A 19083-nucleotide genomic window follows, 5' to 3' on the forward strand; every position below is an offset into this window, starting at 1 on the left:
TCAAAACCACTAGAAGAAACCGCTTCACACCCACAACAATAGGTATAATAAAAAAAAATAACAAGCACTAATGAGGACACAGATGAAGCGGAGCAGGCAGCAGTTGCTGGTGAGGACGTAACACAGCGTGGCCACTTTGGTAAACAGCCTGGCAGGTCCTCAGGGAGTTGAACATTTGGTTTCTGAATGACCCAGCAATTCTGCTGTCTGGGCACACACGTAAGAGAACTGAAAACAAATGTCCACATAAAAACTCCTAAAGGAATGTTCGCGGCGACACTACTCATCACAGCCAAAAAGCAGAAACAACCCAAATGCCTATCACCTGATGAATGGGTAAACAGTGGGGCCCAGCCATACAGTGGAATATTATTCAGCAATAGCAAAGCATAGAGTACTGACCCAGGCCACAACGTGGACAAACATTGAAAACGTTACTCAATGTGAAAGAAGTCAGTCACAATAGACGGTTCCACTTACATGAAGTGACTCGATTTAAATGAAATGTCCAGTACAGGCAAATCCACAGAGAGAGAAGAGTGGCTCATTGGGGCTGGGGGAGGATGGGGAAGATGGAAATATCTGCTTATGCATACGGGGCTTCCTGTTGGGGGGATGAAAATGTTCTAAGATTGAATGGGATGCACAATTCTGGGCATAGAGTAAAAACCGCTGTACATTTTAATGGGTGAATTGTATTAAAACTGTTAAGAAAAAAAGCACCTCGGGCCAGTACCTTCCCATAGTAAATGCAAATTGCAAAATTTTATTAAAGGAAGAAGAAACTGCCCTCAGCATGAAAGCAGGAGATCAGCAAATGTGAGTTAACCGAAATTGGACAAGAGCATTTCACTTGAAACCGTTGCTGAGTGTACACGAAATATTCAGAAATAGGAAAATTAGTTTCACATCACAAAGAAGCATTCTGCTTCAAATGCAGATCAAGGATTCGGCAAGCCAAGCTGCTAGAAATGACCAGAGAAGAAACCTGGTCTGTAAAACAAGCACCAGAGCCAGCAAGGAAGTGGTGATGAGGAAAGCAGGAGGCCGAAATTCTGGAACAGTTTGCTACAAATAATTTCTCTACGGAAAATTCAAAAATAAAATGAAAGTGATGTAATGCTCTGTTGACCTCACGTGAATGGGCTTCCTTCGGTTCTCGACTGTTCTGTAACCCCGATTGAGAGACTCAGGAGAATCAGCATGGCTCCTGGGAGTCCCCAAATGACTGCCCACCAGCACGCTGACCACCATCACATCTGCCAGGGTTCAATTGCAGAGAAGAGACCTACTTCTGAAAGGAAATGTTGACAAGGGAAGAAAAGGCTGCAGTCAGTCCTGGGACAGAGGCCCTCTGAGCAGAGGTCAGAAGGCTTCAGGTGAACTGCAGTGGCCCTGGGGCAGGAAGGGACCACGGGGGAGCATATCTCAATTCTCTCCCCTCTCTCCCTCGGGTAGGAAAGATAAAGCCTGCATACTTCTCACCTGGAACTGTGGCATCTGGCTGGCAGAAGTCTTACCAGCACGGAATGATTATTCAAGACTCTGTGTAAAAAGTCAAGAAATCGAGAGGGAGTAGGGAGCCAACTCCACGAGCCTCTCAAATGCTCCCATATTTATTGTGTATAATCAAAGGAAAAATTCATCAACAGTTGTGAGATAGTAAGGAGGAACTTCGGGAAAGACGGGATGAGGCAGAGATTGTAAAATCCACATTGAGTACAAAAGATTAGTGTATCTTTAGGGAAGTCATGGGGTGAGGGGAACAAGATACATTTTTAGATATGTGAATTACAAAGCAGACCACCAGACCAGCCAGGTCCTTGTTTTGGGGATAATAGACTATCTAACAGCACACAAGCCCAGCGTTTATTGCTGAGGGCCACGGTCCTTGCTTTGCAACCAGCAGAGTGCTATCTAAAACCTCAAGTATGCAAGCAAAGCATTGTCTCTGCTTTTTAAGGCAAGGAGACTGGTGTGAGGATGCACAGGCACTTGCTTGCAAAGCAGTTTCTAAGCATATTTTTTTCTTATCAAAGTTCACAGCCGGCTGGGGTGTGCTACAGTTTGTTAAACCAATCATGGGCTTTCACATGGAACCATTATGGAGGACACCCTAGGATGACAAATCCTGCCTCTGGGTCTTTTCCTGCCATCTTCAGCCACTCTAGCTTGGTCTAGGCACATCCGTGAATAACGATCCTACAGAACCACCCACACTCTTAAATCCTGGTGCTTGAAACTTAATTTTAGCTCTACACAACTTACCGTAGAAAAGTTTCAGAAATAAAAGATATGATATCCCTTTTATATCTCATCATATTACTTACTTTTCTGATTGCTCTAAGCTGCTTCTACTTGGTAAAGCACATAATTCTACAGGTGAACTCAGTAATTTCCATTGGTCATATCTATCCATTTTGGGCTCGCTAACTTCTATTGGTCAAATATCGATACACTTAATTGATTTATTTGTTTATCAATTTCAGCCGGGAGGAGAGGGAGTGTCACTCTTTTCCTCAGCCCACCCTCAACACTTTTCTCATCAACTCAGGACTCCTGAAAACAAAACAAAGTATTTGTTTCCCTTCTACTCTTTCCACAAACACAACAGGAAACATCAGCCTGGAGAAAGAATTCAACACAAATGTTAAAACAAAAATCTACAAACCTGAAGCAACTCCATCTCCGAATCATGATACACAATGACATGAGAGTAAGTGTGTCAGGCACAAAGCATGCGTGAGCCTGACCACCTCATTTCTATTCTTCAAAGGAAGGAAGGTTTTTGTATTTTTTTTATCATTCTTTGTCATTGTTTCTGATTATGCCAAAAAATAGTTTATGAAATAATTATGCACTGCAATAACAGATTTTTATTGTATCAATTATAATGGCATTCAGAGGGGATAGGAAAACCCAGCTCTGTAAAAAATGCAAAATTTCTTCCCCTGTTAAGAACACATATACAAAATGCCACAGAGAATTCAAATTCTTGTGGAGAGGAGCAAAAGCCACAGAACAAAAGCAAAGTCATTACAATGAGTCAATTCAAAATTCACTGGACAAACATGCTCAATGCATTCAAAGAATTTTAAAGGCACACTGCAAACCATTCACTTAATTATCTGCAGGCTAGAGGAAGCATTTCCCTCTTTAAAAGACAACAGAAATCAATAGGGTGCCCCAACAAACAAGGACCAAAGAACAATCAGGTTTTTAACGGTTTTCATAAATCAGCATGTTCTAAATATCAAAATCCAGAAATTTTAAACATTCATTCAAACCACAATGAAACAAGCATTTCAAAAAAAAAAAAAAAAAAAACCAAAGAAACTAAGCACACAGATCATGTACATAGATTAATAAGCATGTCTTGTACTGCTGGAAGAAAGAACAGGCTATAGCCTTTTACTTGAAAAATAAAACAACTTTTAAAGATAACTGCTAAAACACATTTCACCATTCATGTTGCCTTCAAAAATCTGAGGCACTTGTATCTGATCAGAAAAGCAATTCTGAGTAATAGTATGTTACAATTCAGCGCCAGTTTGCTTTAGAATAAAAAAGAAAAGCTACTGTTCCTCAAATCCTGCACAGAGTGTGAAGTGCCTCCCGGCCACTTTCTCCTCCCGTTTTCTAAGCTCATGCTCCCCAACCCTTCTGAAACAAGTATGACAACCTCTTATTCCCAATATGCCAAATGACAAAAGAATATCAATTTATTTGTGTAAATATATGCCTACACCTTGAACTTGAGGAGAAAGGTATCAGAAGTCTATATGGAACTTATTTCTACCTTCCTGAAATCACACACACAAACGTTCACACAGACACAGACACATACCCCCTGGATTACTAGACACTTCACAAGCTTAGGAATTCCAACTTCTAGAAGATAACTTTGTAGTTAGTTTAAAATACAATTCTGTCAGCTTTTGAAAGCCTTGATCATCTGCTAAACCATCCAAATATCAAAGAGACCCAATTAGCCTTCTCTGAAGAATGTAATTTCCATTGATGGCAAAATAGACCCTAAGAAGTACTGGATCAAAGACTCGTGTTTATCACTACCTATGATCGTTTTTAAGCACATTAACAGATTCAGAAATGTATGTCTCAACAACATTTATTCTTATTGAAATAGCATACGTGTTCAATTGTTTATACACAGACTAGGTCCCATGATGGTGTTTAAGATCTATTTTGTGTATTGCAATATTTATTTTCAAGTGCAGACAAGGAGGGTGTGTATTACTCAGTTGTAGAGCACCTACTTAGCATGCACAATGTCCTGGCTTCAGTCCCCAGTACCTCCAAAAAAATAAATAAAAATAAGTGCATATTTAAAAATAAGAATAAAGTTATAAAAAAATACAGACTAAAAATCACTGCAATCTAGCTGCTACAATTATACTAAAAAAACAAGGCTTTCTATCAAACACTGACTATATGCCAATCACAGAGACAATCACAAATCACACCTGACAACCATCACGTGTGATTCTCAGCTAACCTACTAAGTAAACACGGATGAGCAACCTGGCACTGCGGATGAGGAGACGGATCTCGGAGGAGCCGTGGACGCTGACCGTCCTGCTCCCCGCGACACCACGTCAGACCAGGGCAAGCGCTGACAGAGCTGCTCTGAGGGGACACCCAGCTGCATGGAGCCTTGGGGCACTGGGGAGTCCCAGAAAACACTAAAAATTGTTCAGTGAAAAACAAGCTCAATTATATTACATTGTGCCACATCCTTTAAACAGGGAACATGACTGATACTTTTTGATGCCTCCGTGTCCTTTCCGCCATCATAAATTATTTGCCCTCTCAGCGTGACCAGTGATGATCTGGACCCCATATGAAGTGCACTCAGATGGCAGAGCTTTTAAAGCTGTTTTATGAAGATTGTAAGACTCTGTCTATGCCTCACACAGGCGGTCATCCATCACTTCTCACCGGTGTGGACGTACCACCTGAAATCACTCCTTTCTCCTTTTTAAAATCCCTTCATCTAATCCAGACTTTTCAACAGCAAAGCAGCAGCTCAACCACAGACAGTGGACAGCTTCTCAACAAATGGACTCGAACAGCCCATCGGACTACCTGGAAGCCCTTTTCTTTTATTAAACCCATTCCGGGTACTTCATCATTTTCTGATTGGTGGACTTGGCCACCGACTGGCCAACTCATAGAGCTCCCAGCCTCACATCGGGGGTGGGAGAGGACCCTGCTCTTTGGAGAAATCAGTGAGGAAGGCGGACATCCTCCAGCCAGGTCTGCACGGGTAGAAGTGCGACAGTGTGCTCAGAAATTATACCGTAAGCATCCCTGGGCTCCCATGGACTGGTTTCACATTAACCAATCTCATGACACACTGATGCAAGAAAACCAGAAACTTATTAATGTAACAGAAGAAGTGAAACTATAAACCAGACTGAAATATCAGAGTTCAACCATGAGTACATTTTCTCCTCCACAGCCCAATCACGGGCAGGCAGTCTCATGGCAACCATGGACAGAAGCAGAGCAGGAAGGGTTTGTAGATTAACTCAATGGACTAAATTTCTGTTATACGAACAGATCTACTGCCTAGAAAATAATTAACACTAATCACAGTGCACACTTCATGGACAGTGGCCGAGACATGACAGTGAGCACCTGTGTAACTCTCCTTTCCCTGTCCTTTCTGGGCTAACTGATGTAAAGTGGTACAAATATTCAGGGATGCAGATACCTCTAAACACCCAAAGCCCAACTCTGGGAACCTCAAAACCAGACAGCCTGGGTTTAAATACCAACTCTGCCACTTACTAGCTCTGTGACCTTGGCCAACTTACTTACCCTCTCCGTGCCGAAATTTCCACACTGTAAAACTGGGATAACAATCAAACCTTCCTTACTCACTTGTTGAGAAGATTGAAGGATTCATTTCTGTAAAACTCTCAGAAAAGAATGTAGCACATTTTTGGTGTTCAACAAATGTCAACTTAATATAAAAGTGATTTACAAGTCTCCCTTCTAATAATATTATGTGTTTCCTGGCTAGTATAAGTCCCAAAGAAAATCCTTATTTCTCCTTTTATAAACTCTTGGGGAGCACCCTCCCATTCCAACCCACCACATGTTTAAACTAGGGAGGGGATGCCTCCTCCCAACTCCTCTGGGCCATGGAGTGTGCTTCTCCCTTCATACCCCTGGCCGCTGGATCACAGCTAGCCCTCGTCACACTAACAGGGTTAGGTGTGAGTCCGGGGAGACAAGCAGGGAATGTGAAACCCTACCTTTCCCTCCAGTGTTGGTCACCATTTGGAAGCACCTGGGATGCTCAGCTCCATGTCAGGACAGCCCTGTGCATGAAGGGGCAGGTCCTCTCAAGGGAAGGCTCGCTGTGGCCCAGAGCTACCTGGGACAGGGTGAGTCTCTAATTCTGGGACACAGTATCATGACACACATTTTCCCACAGCCCTGAAGTTCATGGAGAACGTGGCTTCATCAGTAACAAAGAAGACATTTATCGCCTGCCTACTCTTTTGTGTCATCTCTCAGTTGGCTGCTGGAGACAATATGCATATAAGTATTGGATCCCCATAGGCCCCAACATATATGAAGTAACAAAAAATTCTGTGGCTTAACGTTGGTTCAGGGTGACTGTGTAACAGTTCTGACTCTGCTGATACTTAATTATGGGTATAGGAACTATGGAACCTCCTCAAATATCTTTCATCATAAAACCAGCTTTCCTTGTTTTCCTGTTTCTTAGTAATTGCCAACGACTATAAAATGATGGCTTCACACCAAACAGCAGGTAAAGATTATGAGCCCTCTTGACATACCCACTGTGGTAAACACTTTACATAATTTCTAATTCTCACAATTCTACAAAGCAGATACCAACGTCCCAATCTCACAGACGAGGGAAAAACTCAGAATGAACTGACTCAGGCTCACATGGCTCAGTGGAAGCGCGTACACGCAAACCCAAGTCAAAAAACTACACCACTTCCTATGTGTACCAAATCTCCTACCACCAATTAACACACAGCAGCGTGGTCAATACTCAGGGAACCCAGCACACTTTTCAGCTTTAAGGTGCTCCAGAGGCCGCTACTAGCTGTTTTATAAATTCCCGGCTCACTGGTTTCTAACACGGGAAGAAAAGTCCGATTTTGCCATTGTTTACACAGCAAGTCTGAGATGTTCACAGCGAGATGACAGAATAAAACTAAAATATAAGCAGAACAATTTTTCCAGGTAGACAGACATAATGGACATTGTGCTATTCTGAAGCATCAAGCAAAGGAATCAAAACAAAATAACGTTGTTTAAGCCTTCTTTAACAAACAGGAAAATTAAGACGGTAAGAAGGTGCAACAAGCGCCACCTATGGCTAAAAAGACCTTCCAGGTTGCCAGGAAGCATGCAACACAAAATTGCCTGTAGGATCAGAAACGAGAATCAGATAACTAAAATCTTCTGTAGCACATACTGCACTTTGCTTCGGAGAAAGCGAGGGTAACTCAGTATTTAATCTGATATTGCTAATACTCCTGAATATAAACAAAAGACACAGGCTCATGGAAACTCATCTTAGAAGAGGAAAGATTCCAGTCCAGCCACTTCATTTTACAGGAGGGGAGACTGAGACATGGGATCTGCCCTCCTTGCAATCGGCAGCAAATCTCTCCTAGGCCTCATGTCTTGCACTGTAGCAAAAACGAACAGATCTGTACTAGGCCTATATTCATAAAAGCCGCGTCTGTATTTTTCCGAAAGTAGGTTATCTAAGTATCTTGCAACATACTTCTCAAAATCCAGGAAATCATACGTTTGTTGAAATACAAAAACATTTATTTACATAATAAAACAGCATGAGCTTTATTGTCTCTATTAAAAAAGTTACATGTCAAATCAATGTTTTGATATTTTAAACCTGTTAAGAGTTCAGGAAAAAAGATCAAAATTTTCTTTAATCACAAAAGAGAGAAGCTTATTCCCTGAAAATGATCAATGTGGATGTCAGAAACCAACGAATTTAAATGTCTGAGTGGATGGTTACACGGCAACATGACATCTGAGTTCTAACAATACACATTCTGTGTAAATAATCTTCAAGGTCGTCTGCTTAAGGCAATTTAACTAGTCCCTGTCTCACTAGAATGATACAGATTTCATTAAAACTTCATAGTGCACTAAAAAATAAATGAATCCTTGTTACTTTAAGCCATATTCATATATACCATGTATATACATATTAAATATGCATCAGTAATAAGCCACCCTCTTTAGTATTCAGAGTTGATCCTTCTAAAATATCTGTCATTGTGACAGCACATTTTTACTAAGCACCTCTTGAGTTCTTTGTATACAAGGCTACTAACTCTCACAGTCAGACAAGTTAAACGATATTACTCAAATTTCACAAATGAGGAAATGTACTTAAGCCATGGAAACAACTTATATATACATCATCAGGAAAGAAAAGAATAAAGATTTTCTTAAAATATTCACTGACAATCTTTTCTTCCATATTAAGACTACATAAAACCAATTCAGTCTTTGTAAGTATTTCTGTCAATAAGGGCCACTAGAGAAAAACAAATAACATCATCAGCAGTGGTTGGACTTTCAAAGCCCCCTTCTCATTTGCACTATAATTATTTTTAATGTTTTGTTTTTAGTGATTACAGAGCACTAAAATACATAATAATTAACTTTTTATGCCACTACCTGAGAATTAAACATCTGTGAAAATGTACAATTTTAATTTATGCCACTCTGTCTCACATTCTCACTGGTGTCTCCCCTTTGAAGGCCTCATCAGGGTGAGATCACTAAAATCGGCCATTTATGGACTCACAGGAGTTCGGGTAACCACTCAACGGGAGGCTGATTAGAGGAGCAATTAAGAATGCATCCTGTGCAGCCTGGGTTCCAGCACCGAGCTAGCCACCGCCAGCTGCGTGTGATTTGGGACAAGCTGCTCCATCTCTCAATCCCTCAGCTGCAAAAAAGGAGACACTGATACCTACCGTCAAACACCTGCTATGAAGTAAAACATGAGGAAAGTATTTTAGCCTTAAGGAGGTGTCCACTCAGAGCGAGTTTGGTCATTATGATGATGAGGATGTCTGTTAATAAATTGAGCTAGACCAAAAAGGAGAAATCACCTTAAAGGAGAAACATTTTAAGCCAATGAACATTTCCTTTTGGATGGATTGCAGAATATTCTATTCATTTTTTTAATAAACCAAGTTTTGTCCATTAATAATAGATTTACAGGTTCATGGACAAGTCTCCAGAAAAAGAATTAGAGGCCTCTAACCTCTGAATACTAAGAAAGTAAATTTTAAAAAAAATCAGGGGGGAGATTATACCTCATTTGGGAGAGTATGTGCTTAGCATGCATGAGGCCCTCAGTTCAGTCCCCACTAACTCAATTTAAAAACTTTTTTTTTTAAGAAATGGAGAATTAAAGCAAAAAGATGGAGGAATACAGAAATTTTTTAGAGACTCATCTCAGATTTAAGATGGGGAAAAAACCATCCATTTCTCAGAGGAAATCTTGAGAACTATGTAAACTGAATCTGAGATGTCTAGTCTTCTAACATTATTCATGAATTCATATTACCAAGTCTTAAAACTACCTGATAACCCACAGTTGTGATACTGATCACAACAGCTGCCAACACGGATCTTGCTCTGGATAAGAATGCTCTGTTCTGACATCTCTGCCCCTGAGGCCTCACCAGGCTGAGAGCACTAAATTCAGTCATTCATGAGCATCTCCTGTAAGTCCTCCCTTTGTGCTCCTCACTCTCCCCTCACCAGCCCCTCTGAGGGAAACACTGTTATCATCCCCAACCGCAGATAAGGCCACTGAGGCACAGAGACTAAACCCTTTCCAGGTCATATTGGCATTAAAGGACGTCTGTATTTCTGCTGTTTTGCTTTTGACAAAGGAATCTGAGATATCAATTCAAGGGAGACTGTTAAATAATAAACTCTGTCAGGTCTTCACCTCTAAGAGCAGATACTATAAATTCCTGATGTAGGATGAGGCTGCCGCCACAAACTGACTCAGCTTGAAATTAATATCCAAGATGAAGCAGCGGATACACGTAAATATTCACGATTGTCAACTCCGCTCACGGGTCTGGGCCCTTCACTGCCTGAACTGGGGTGAATACTCCACCCGTGTCAGGGAGGGAAGCGTGGTTTTTCCAGGTCTCCCCAAGGCTTCACGGGCTATTTCCCCCCACAGACTGTCCTCAACAATTAAAAAGCTCTCAAGATTTTTACTCCATGCAAAACTGAAATAAATTACTGCAGATGGAGCACTTTCTCAGGCTTAAATTTATTTTGCCTACACTCAGCAGGGGGGGTTAAAAAACAAGACTCTGCAAAGTCTCTGATTCTCACCAATCACACTAGTAGAAAGGCCACTGCACAAGATGTCTCTTCAGAGGGCAGGGTGAGAAGAAAATAAAGCCGCCCCCAACCACAGGCACTCCCAGAGACAGAGCTCAGCAGTCTTCTGCACACTCACGGTTGTGCAGCCCTCATCACCATCTATTTCCAGAACACTTCATCACCCCAAAAGAATCCCCCTGTCACTAGCAGTCACTCCCTAACCCCCCTCAACCTAGCCCTTTGCAACCATCACCTGCTCTCCGCCTCTGCATGTGCCTATTCTGGGCATTTCAGATCACTGAAGTCAACAATATGTGGCCGTGTGTGTCTGCTTCCTTTCACTTAACATGCTCTTGTCAAGGCTCGTCCATGTTGAAGTGGTATCAGCATCTCTTTTTTTTTTTGAAAACGTTAAAGTTTATTAGAGGGTTGTAAGTACTATCAAAAAGAGTAGAGTGGAGCATAAGTGATTGTGTTTCAAAGATAAAAGGGCGTGTTGAGCAGTCAGAGTGGACTTCCCAGAAGAGGTGGCCTTTTTCATTTTCCTCTTTTTCTTTTTTATTCACTCTTACGTCTGAATAATGTTTCACTAAATGGAGATTCTACATTCTGTTCATCCATTCAGCAGCTATGTATGGACGAGGTCCAGAAGGATGAGTGTGTGAGGCGACTTGCAGGGATGGCATTTAAGCAAAGGGCAAGATGTGCTTTCAAAAAAAAGCCAACAAACAGAGGTGCAAGGAAATTCAGTGCGTTTCTGAGCAAAGTGCATGCTTGCTTCGGCAGGACAACCGTGCAGGGCTGGGGCGGATATTGGCAGGAATCACGGCGTGGGAGTCACCTGAGAAGACTCCCCACTGCACGCAGCTCAGCCAATTCTCCTCCCTCATCCTGTATTGTTAGAGCCATATTTCTAGGTTTCTCTTATTTCAAGTAAAAGCACTTTAACTACATATCTGATCATTTGCATCAGACCACTTTACATCCAAGGCACAGAAAATTATTCACTAACCGGAGCAGCTCCAGGACATAACGGTGATGGATTAGGGAGTCCTGCAGCATCCCACCCTGCATGCACAAACCCCACATGTGCCCTGGTGATGTCCGGAAAATTAAACGCATGGAAATATCTCACTGCTGCTACACGACATCTGCCCTCAAATTGCCCCAAACTCATGCTGGCAAAGCACTACTCAGCCCTCTCACTACAAAGGAAAAAAAAAATGCTAAGAAGGCAAATTTAGGCTCTTCCATTGAAAACCAGCAACCATCAATGCCAGTATCTGAGTTGGAATGCTCCTGACTTCTAAAACCACTGCGCCGTTACTTTTCAAATGTGGAAGTCATATATGTATTCCACGTAGATGATATTACAGTAGGATTTTTCTTTTCAAAATTTCCAGTTGCAACATTAGCACAAGAAAGTTTATGTTTCAGCTTTAAAAAAATCAATTATCTTCCACTTTCTTAATTTTGAACCTATTATTATTTTATAAATGGAGCTATGCTGCATAATATAAACACACTGTTTGAATTCTGCAAACAAGACCTTTATGACCTCACTATTTCAGAGCAAACTTTAATGGTGTTTTGAGAGGTGGGGCCTGGGGTGCTCACTAACAGCTCACTAAGGATGTGCTATTAAGTAATGCAAAGGCTCTAACTCCACATTAGCTCAGAAACCAAAGAAACTACACCAAAGCCTTACTTTATAATTTTTAAATTTTGCTATTCTTTGGAATATTAAATTTCTTTAAAGATATGATTTTTTTTGAGAAAGACAACAGCTGTATTAAATTTCCTCTCACCAAGAAAGCAATCTTTATCAAGAATAAATACCCCATGGAAATCGAAATGACAGGAGGTTTCTAGCTAAGTGAACATGCAGATCTGAACAGAAATCTAAATCCTATCAGATCTCACTCGAACCAGCTCAACAAAGTCCTGGGCTACCCTGGAACTTAGCTCTTCTGTTCCAAAAGTTGGCTGAGCTAAGATCATCACACAAGGAAGGGAAGGAGAGAAGAGGAAAGTCCACCTGGCAGCCTCCATCTCTTTTCTTCCAGCCAAAAGTCGCCTCTCGGGCGACCCCGATAACAAGCCCTCCCCATAAGGAAATCCGGCATCCACACTGCCCCAGCCGTCCCCAAGCAGCCCAGACGCCCCTCTCCCAGCCTGTGAATGGTGTTTTAGTGGCCCCCCCAGTTGGTGGCACCCTCCCCCTCTTCCCTGCTACACACACACACACACACACACACAGAGCAACGGCAGCCTTCCAAAATCACAAAGTTGATTACATCACCCCACTTCAAACCCTTCAGAGGCTCCCTGGTGGAATTCTAGCCCCGCCCCCAACACTGCTCACCCAGCCTCACCCCAGTTCCCAGGTCCCCAGTGACCTCAGGGACCCCCTGTCCTGCTCCTACTTCCCACTTACCTCCAGGCTCATTTTGATTGTTTCCCGAGGAAGACTTCCCTCCCTCCAACCTCCGCAACTTGCTCCTCTATTCCTAGAACATTCTAGGCTAAGTCAACTTCTGACACTGCTAAGCTCACAAGAAGCAAATACATTTTGCTTACTAATGTGGGTCCACCCACTCTCCCCTAGACACACAGAAGTGCGCGTGTTATGAATAAATGAATGACGGGGTGGGTCTCAAAGGGACAGACAGACCTGCTCTCGCCCGTCCCGACCCTTCTGTCTGTAGAATATCAGAAGCAAAACCAGAAGTAACTTTCCTGAGGGTCACTTCCTGCTGACACCCTTCACTGCCTCCAGTGTCTGTTCAAATAAAACCCAACGTCTTCCAAAGCCCTTCACCCCAGGCTCTCTCCATGGTCCTCCCAAGCAGGGGAACACTCCACCCTGGACCACACAGGACACTCTCCCCAGGTCCCCACCCCACAAGCCTCCAGGTCTCTGCCCGAGCTGCACCTGCCACCTGAGCCACACTCTTGACTCCTTCTCCTGGCTGACACTTACTCTGTCCTCACGATTGAACGTAGAGCCCATTTCTTCCAGGAAGTCCTTTCTGATAATGTCCTTTAGGTCTTGGCAGGGCTCCATCTATAGCAACAGTACATGGTTACCAACTGGGTGTTTGCCCACTCCTTTGAAACCACGAACACTTGGGGGCCACGTGGAAAGGAGTGAGAGATTACAAGAGGGGTGGGGGAAGCAAAAAGCAAAAATCACAGACCAAGTCCCAAATTCAAGGATTCTTTCTTAGAAAAAAGTATAAACTATTTCACACCTGTGCAATTTGGCTACTATTTTTGTGGCTTGTGGACAGCAAGAGCTTGGTGTTCTAGTCCAAATCCCGGGTTACATGCAAAGAAATGTATATATTCATATCCAAAGGAAATCAGAGCTGTTCAACAACAGTTTGCAGTTAGAATAGAAAGGAACTTTGATAAAGGCAATCTCTCTCTCCCTCTTCTTTCTTTTCTGCCATCATATAATTTTAGAAGTATTTGCGTGACTAAGAGATGGCTACAGCCCGTGATTCTGCACTGGAGTGTTTGGGGCTGAGGAAGCCCAGATTACATTCACTGCGTAAATGCAATCACACCAACACACTGATAGGTGCCGTGGTGGTGGATTTGATGTTCCAAAGCAGGCAACCTTACTCTGTAAGAGAACTCTAAATAGAAAGTAAGAATTGCAATGTTCTGTACTCAATTTCATTCGATATATGGGTCATTAACTGATAGAATATCTTCACTAATGTAACCCAAAAATAAATTGTCAACGTCGATTTTCTTCATCTGACCGTATTATGCTAACTTTGGTTATCAAACCCTCACTCCATATGGAAAGCTCAGGCCTATGCTGCAGCAGTTACATCCCGTGGAAGAAAGCCGATCAAGGGAGAACTGGAGAGTTTCCTTTCAGAAGCTGCTAAGTCTGGTTTTGCACCTGTACGTCATTTGCAACCACGTCATCGGCAAGGAGTAAGACCTTACCTCTGTGGAGCGAAAAGCACTGCGGTTCTTCTGAACCATCAAAGAACACTGAGCTTTGTGAAACTGTCCTGAGACACTTAAATCGTATTTTTTGTGAAAGGCTCCAAAACGGACCCAATTCACCAATCCAGGTACAACAGAGTGGTACCGAATTAGTAGAGAGAACATGCCCTTGAAGTCTGACAAGGCCCTGCTTGAATCCTGCTACAGCATTGACTAGCCGCTAAACGGACCAATTCCTTAACCCCTCTGAGAAGGCTTCCCAATCCGCAAAAGGGAGCTGCCATCGACCACCTGGGAGGCATGGATGAGAATGCAACACGCAAGTAGGGCTGCCGACTGGTACCTGACACGGGGCCTGACTAGCTTCCCTCCACTGCCCTTCTCCCCCTTTAAACTTGCACTGTTCCCCCTGGTAAGGATCAAACCCCTGGAAAATTCTGCCCGAATCTTCTGTGTATCCCTGAATAAATGCATTACCCTTAGGAGGCCAGAAAAACAACTGCCTCCTCCCCAGTCACTATCAATGTTCTTAAGAGTCTGGGTATTTTTAACTCAATTTTTCAGGGAGACTATTCCAGAACTTTGCACGCACCATTCTCCAGGTTGGCTCCCCTCCCAGTGCCCATCTCTTCTCACCTCAGATCCTCTGTCTGATTGCCTTCTGTTCATTGGAAAGCGAGTCCAGTAGGGTGGCGACCCCCAAGGACGCCCTCCCTCCCTCACAGGTGAGTGTGACTACTTTCTCCCCACTCCAACTCCAGCTTCTTAGAAGTCTACCCTCCCGGACCCTGCAGAATCTGCATCTTCCCAAGACACACACGTGGCCTCGACCCTCCTATCAGATTTCTTCCAGGCTGGCCCTGCCCAACCCCTGGCCCCTTAAGGATAAATGGCATTAGTCTGAAAATCGCAAACGCTGCAGACTGACACACGAAAGCTGCATGGTCTGGGCTTTCCTCCAACCAAGGCACAGCCCTGCCCCCCCTCAGCCTCAGTCTGCAGCTCTCAAGATGATCTAATTCACATGCGCGTCTGTGAATACCAGCTAAGAATGACGACTCCCAATGTGTATCTCTAGTCCGGCTCCTTCACCTGAGCCCCAGGGCCATAGACCCGAGTGCCTCTTTGAAGTCCTAACTTGGATGACAAATGGCATCTTAAAAATGCCTCATGTCCGCCATTTACTCTGGAATTCGATTCCTGGCAGGTACCTCCCATGCTCCCCATTTTAGTAACAGCCCCAGAACCCACCTATATGTTTGAGGTCACATTCAATTTCCACTGTTTCCTCCCCCAAGCCCTGCCCTGGAATCAGTCCTGTTATATCTGTCACTAAGCCCATCTCTAGTCTGGTTCTGCAGGGACCACGGCCGGAACCCCACAAGCTCACAGCATGGTGCACTGAGTCACAGTCCTCCAAAGGGTGCTCCCTGGAGGGGGAGGCATCTCCTGCCACTGGTCACCTCAGAAGGCAGTGTATTCTCACAAAGGAGGCCCAGGAGAAGGGACGCAAGGTTCTCCCATGGTCTGAGTTTTGAAGGGCCCGAGGTGTGGGGGAGCTCCTAATTAGCAGACACAGTTGTCAGTAAGCAGACGAGGATGGAGGAACCCAGGCCAGGATGTTCTCACTCCGACCCCTGGGCTCTCGGGAGCCACGGGAAAGGCCTGTGTCCAGGGCATAGCCCGGCCATCACAGATCCCAGCCTGCATTTGCCAAGCCGTACAGACTAGACTCCTTCTACTTGCGACATTTACTTCTGATCTGTTCCCCACCCACAATGTGATGGACTCCTTCAGATATTCTCTCCTGTCTGAAGCGAGACAAATTCAGTGAAAAATGAAGTGTCCACATTTGGACCAGAGCATGAAAGGAGAAACAAGGCCTCATGGTCAGCATGATGGTGGTGGCCAAACACATTCACCGGGTGAGATGAACCATGGTTGGGGTGTGAATCCAAGGTCCTAGGTCGGCCAAAGCATCTTCCTTCACAGTTGGCTGGGGTGTTGGAGACTCACTACCGCAAACTAACGACAAGGCCGACAGTGGTGGACGTCAGCTGCAACAGACACGGAGTCAGCTATTTACTGCCAACATGGGTTAAAAGTAAAGGCCGGTGCAGGGAGACCTGCACGGCTGCTGATACAAACCACAGACCTGGCTCTGAATGCCCACTGGCTGGAGCAGGGTGGAAGCTACGGTCCTCTTTAGCAGTCCCTATGTCCACCAGATCCTGGTGAGCCAGCTATTTAGGAGAAGAACATGTTGTCCTGATACTCAGAGAAACCAGCCTCGTAAAGGGAACAAAAGAGTGGCATGGATTTTAGACCAACTTCTGCCTCTTTGTGAAGGCAAAGTAAAGTAAATGGCAAGGGAAGTAAAATGCAAAAAAAAAAAAAATTAAATAACAAAACGGTGACAGCTTCCTCCAACAGCTGCTCACCCCCGAGCCTGCCACTTCCTCACCAGTGACCGCCGGCCAGGCAGCGCCGTCACGCACGTCACACAGCGACAGCCAGGAACCGAGTGCCAAGCACGTTTGTGTAAAAGAAGGAATGTAGCAAGATGCTGCAGAATTTGACTTTACAAGTTTAAATACTCCATGAAAAACATCCCTCAGCAGCCGCCTAAATAAATTCGCAACTCACTTCTTCAAAACAATCAAACAAATTTAATAAGGGCACATTTGTCACCAAATATAAGGAGGACCAAACTGGTTTCTTAAAGCAAGGATTTTAAGAGGTATCAAACACCAGTGGGTGATGTGCTAAAAAAAATTAGAAAATAAAAAGATGACAAGCATAATACATGGATTAAGGCAGCTGTTAAGTTTTTGCTTTTTAAAGCGATGGAGACAGCACGGAGGGCGATCTAGCTATTTCCAATGCAGGGTGTGCACAGCCCACATTTTCAGACGCAACAACATGCTCACAGGGCAGTACAAGAGAAAAAGGAATAAAGAAAAAGGAAAAGAGGAACAAGAGAAAATTAGAAACACACAAGAACAAAAATGACTTTGACAGCACGTACAAGAATTTACGTGAGTGTGTGAGGCCAGGAACGCGGGGATGGTGAGACCCACCCTCACCTCCTGCTCCAGGGAGAGCAGGGGACTGAGGGGAGCGGCGCTGCCGGGGGACCCCAACGTGGTCAGCGCCCCTAACCAAAACTCCACATACATGGGTCTAGGCAGGTCTTAAGCTACAAACTGTGGTCACATTTCAGGCTGGACAGTTTTACGCACTTCCACCAAGAGTAGCAGGAGAGAATTAGGCTCTGTTCCTGCACCAAAGCATTGTTTAAAAAATTAATGTCTGAGGAATAGTAAAAGCAACAATGGAGTAAAAGTGACTGGAGGAGAACGTGCTTGACCCGAGCTCACTGGCCGCGTTTTCTCACTGACGTTAAGATGCTGGCTGAGACCTTACGGTACCAAAACAGACAGACGCACCAGGAGGGAGGTTTAATGCTCTGCTATATTTTGATGCCGGGAGCCATGCCTGGTACACGAGGTTCTGGGTAAACAATGGTGACTTTGTCAATCACTATGGGATAAGCACATATCCAGCTACTCCTCCAAATCCCAAGGGCAGACTTCAAAAGGCAAAAACAAGCAGGAATTCTCTGGTGGGTCCGCAGACTCAGAGCCAAGCAGTTGCTGAGCAAATATGTCACCAGTGCCTCCTGTGACAAAAGAGGGGGCACTGGCCAGGGGGCTGTGGCAGGGCTCCAGGCTTCCACTGCTCAACCACCATTCTGTCCAGGGGGAGAAGGTGGTCCCTGCTTACGTTGCACCGATGCACCTACCTTGACTGACGCCTGGTGGATCAGCAGGAGGTGACATGTGGGGTGAACGGAGCCAGCCTCGGTGTAGCACGGTGCTGGCAGCTGTGCCCTCAGCAGTTCCCAGGCTCCTAAACCTGACACCTCATCTCCAAGGAACAGATGGGGAGCGCGGGCATGTAGATCACAGGGCCCTGTGAGGACAAGAACAGATCATGGCCACGACATGCCTTGCCCCTTCCTTAAGCATGTCCCGGAGGAACAGGAAATTCATCCAGAGCCCGCTAGGCACCTCACGCTGGTGGGACTCGAGTCCTCTTGCCTGTCACTCACAGGGCTGTTCTGGATATTCTTTTTATCAATTCTCTGGCATCTTCTCCTCCAACTTACCAACAACCAGAAACTAGAATCTGATCTTAGTTAAGTTCAAGAATCACAGAGCACCGCCTCCACAGCGGGCACGGCAGCACGTGCCAGGTCTTCCGACCATCTCCTGTGGGACCGCCATGAGCCCTCTCCAGACTCAAGGACCGAGGCCGTAGGCCGGGGGTACACAGATTCCCTCACTCTCCCCAGCAAAGGGGGACCACCTCTCGGCAAAGGCATCTCACCCTCTTCTGCCCGAGGGACAGCACAATAGATACACGGGGAAACAGAGCAGAAGTTGGGGGGTTAGGCAGCCCAGAAGAGCTCGTCTGTAATTCCGAGGCAAAGTGGGGCCGTTGACTTAATCACAGGGACAAAGTGAGGATGAACATTTCTCTGCTCTTTCCCATACTCCGTGATACGCCTTTCCCTGCATAAGGAGTTCATTCGGAGGTCCCTGGCGGTGTTTCTGATGTCCTAACATGGCATGCTGCCTGTCGGGCAGGAAAAGAGGGCCTGAGCTGAACAGGTGCTGAGCCTGGGAGGCAGGAGAC

General features: G+C 44.6%; 1 protein-coding gene and 1 long non-coding RNA gene across 4 annotated transcripts in view; both read right to left on the minus strand.

Annotated features, from left to right (window-relative positions):
• Positions 1 to 19083, minus strand: part of LOC135318885 (uncharacterized) — a 174427-nt gene that overhangs the window by 85407 nt on the left and 69937 nt on the right. For all 3 annotated transcript variants that reach the window (XR_010377285.1, XR_010377284.1, XM_064477376.1), the window contains one exon: positions 18188 to 18357. Coding sequence is in view for 1 of the 3 variants with exons in the window: in XM_064477376.1 (XP_064333446.1) it covers positions 18188 to 18357 (170 nt within the window). In the remaining 2 variants the exon portion in view is untranslated. The remainder of the gene's footprint in view (positions 1 to 18187; positions 18358 to 19083) is intronic.
• Positions 71 to 2355, minus strand: LOC135318883 (uncharacterized). Its single transcript, XR_010377281.1, has 2 exons — positions 1133 to 2355; positions 71 to 604 (listed from the first exon to the last, which is right to left on the minus strand). It is a non-coding gene; the product is annotated as an uncharacterized LOC135318883 (long non-coding RNA).

This window comes from Camelus dromedarius, chromosome 22 (assembly GCF_036321535.1).
Source record: "Camelus dromedarius isolate mCamDro1 chromosome 22, mCamDro1.pat, whole genome shotgun sequence".
Lineage (NCBI taxonomy): Eukaryota > Metazoa > Chordata > Mammalia > Artiodactyla > Camelidae > Camelus > Camelus dromedarius.